The sequence below is a fragment of the Penaeus monodon genome, chromosome 42 (genome assembly GCF_015228065.2).
Source record: "Penaeus monodon isolate SGIC_2016 chromosome 42, NSTDA_Pmon_1, whole genome shotgun sequence".
NCBI classification, from domain to species: Eukaryota; Metazoa; Arthropoda; class Malacostraca; order Decapoda; family Penaeidae; genus Penaeus; species Penaeus monodon.
The window spans coordinates 21,364,322-21,366,821 of NC_051427.1; the positions used below are offsets into that span (position 1 = coordinate 21,364,322).

A 2,500-nucleotide genomic window follows, 5' to 3' on the forward strand; every position below is an offset into this window, starting at 1 on the left:
TTTTTTTAATGAGCGCAATATTTTTCCATCGGCAATGAGTTAACTTGAACTATTATGTATAATGTGCAAAACATTTTTGGAATATAAAGTGAAAACTGGAAGATTAAAGTGTCAGCTATAAATAATACCTGTTGCATAGATCCTCAGAGGGGATGTTTTTATAGACATAAATGTTATATAAAGAATTGTCAGGTGTGTGTATATATAATTTGCTTTTGCATAGCAAGGGATTTTCTTGTAATTGTTCTATTATTATCATTATATTGCTTTATTATTATAATTTTTGTAGTTTCATCATTTTGATAATTACAGGTATCATTACATGACTTGTTATATAGTGATGTATGACATAATTGTTTGTCTCTTTTCCCAACCCCACAGAGACTTAACTCGACTGAATGCCGAATACAACATGGGCACGTCGAGCTGACTCTCCTCCCCTTACTCCCAGCCCCACCCTTCCCTCCCACCTTCCACCAGAAGCATCCGCAAAGCCTTCCCACCGCTGCTTACCCCCACCACTACCACCTCTGCCTCCCCTCCCCTGAGGACAATAGAGTCATGCCTGTGCAGTGTCCACGATAGTTTGCCCTGTGAGTGCCTTCACCCACCCAGGCTCGTGTCATTGGTGCCTCACTCTGAGAGATGACAAGAGAGCTAATGTGAAGTCATTAAGGCTCTCAGCAGCTGTTGCCCTTTTCATGGTTGTGAGTGCTCTTTCAGTCAACCAGTCGGCTGGCTGAGTGGGTCTCAGCAAAGAGAAGGAGATCTGGAGATCTTCAGGCATGAGAGAGAGAGAGAGAGAGAGAGAGAGAGAGAGAGAGAGAGAGAGAGAGAGAGAGAGAGAGAGAGAAAATCTGAGTGAATGAGTACAAGGGAGAGGGAATAGGAAATGGACAGGAGAAGAGAGTCTGGTATGTATTTTCTTGATGTTGTTTCTCCTTCTCAGTCTTATATCCATCTTTAGTATTTTACCTCTTTTGTGTTTATGATTCTTTATGTTAAGATGATATATGTATATATATAAACAATGTATGTATGTGTGTATATATATATAATATATATATATATATATATATATATATATATATATATATATATATATATATATATATATATATAATGTATGTATGTATGTATATGATACGCATCTGTCTGTACACATACATGCAGAGTTGGGCTAGCTGTGTTTTAGAGTACCAGAGATGGTAGAACTGTTACCACATATTTGAGGCACTACCTTGGTGGTAGCATAACTGTTACCTTATTTTTAAAATGGAATTGTGTAGTTGAATACTTTCATGATGTATAAGCTATAACACATTTGTGATATTCTAAGTTACCATATGTCAATATTTGATATTTTTCACTTTGGTTATTTTAGAAATCACACAAATAGGGCAAAACAAAGAAAGGTCACAAAGGTAATACTAGGGGCTAAGACGTCATCATCATATTCTTGCTAGAGCCAATCAGGTTCAAGGTCAACCAGAAGTAGACAACCAGTTACTGTGATTTACATATTATGTAGTCACATTTGTCAATCTTTCTTATTATGTAATATATATATATATATATATATATATATATATATATATATATATATATATATATATATATATATATATATATATATATATATATATGTATATGTATATGTATACTTTTTTTTCTACTAATTATTCAGTTGTCTGTCACAATACAGAGTCTAAGGACTCTAAACACAGTCTATATAACTTCATCCAAGAGATATCTTCACGAGGAATGATTAGTAGAACTAAGAATGCTAAGGTACTTTTACACAGGTAGCCCTACCCAGTCTTGATGAAAATCCTAGTTGGCATCTTCCAACACACATGCATAAAATCACACACTCACAAGCACTTCCAGGTATAGTTACTGATCTGTCTTCATGAATAGCTTTGTGATTTCAGTATCTTTTTCTTGGATGCTTTGAAAATGGGAAGCCTACATCAGTGAGATAGTGAGCACTGTTTTTTTTTTGTTGTTGTTGTTGTTACTAATGCCCCTTATTAGTGTGTATATCTGGCAAAATTGTTATTGTGTCAGAACTCTCAGATTTACTGTGTGTTTGTAGATTTCAGGAGATATAAGTTGAAAGATGGAGACTCAGAAAATTTACTTATACTTTAAAGGATAATAACCTAAGAATTTGGGGAATTGTTATATTGTATTGACACCAACTCAGATTTCATGTGTCTCTGTGGGTGTATATATATATATATATATATATATATATATATATATATATATATATATATATTTATATATTTATATTTATATTTATATTTATATTTATATATACTTACAGGTTCAGTGTAAGGAAATACATTTATTGCTTTCTTATGTCTTAATAGTTTTACCAATTAGTTTTGAACCAGTCTGTACAATTTTCGGGATGTGTTTTTCAATTTTCATTACAGTTGCTAAATTATCATCATTATAATTACTGTCCTGTTATCATCATCATTAGGGTATT

General features: G+C 33.1%; 1 protein-coding gene across 2 annotated transcripts in view; it reads left to right on the top strand.

Moving 5' to 3' along the window:
• The window catches only part of LOC119598978 (peroxisomal targeting signal 1 receptor-like), a 21,643-nt gene extending 20,680 nt beyond the window's left edge, over positions 1–963 (top strand). Inside the window, exon 15 of one of the 2 annotated variants that reach the window (XM_037948721.1) lies at positions 382–962. In XM_037948721.1, the coding sequence (XP_037804649.1) occupies positions 382–430 (49 nt within the window). In that variant the 3' untranslated portion in view covers positions 431–962. Of the gene's footprint in view, positions 1–381 lie in introns of both variants that reach the window. The other variant, XM_037948722.1, reaches the window with a different exon arrangement.
• The last annotated feature ends 1,537 nt before the right edge of the window (positions 964–2,500 follow it).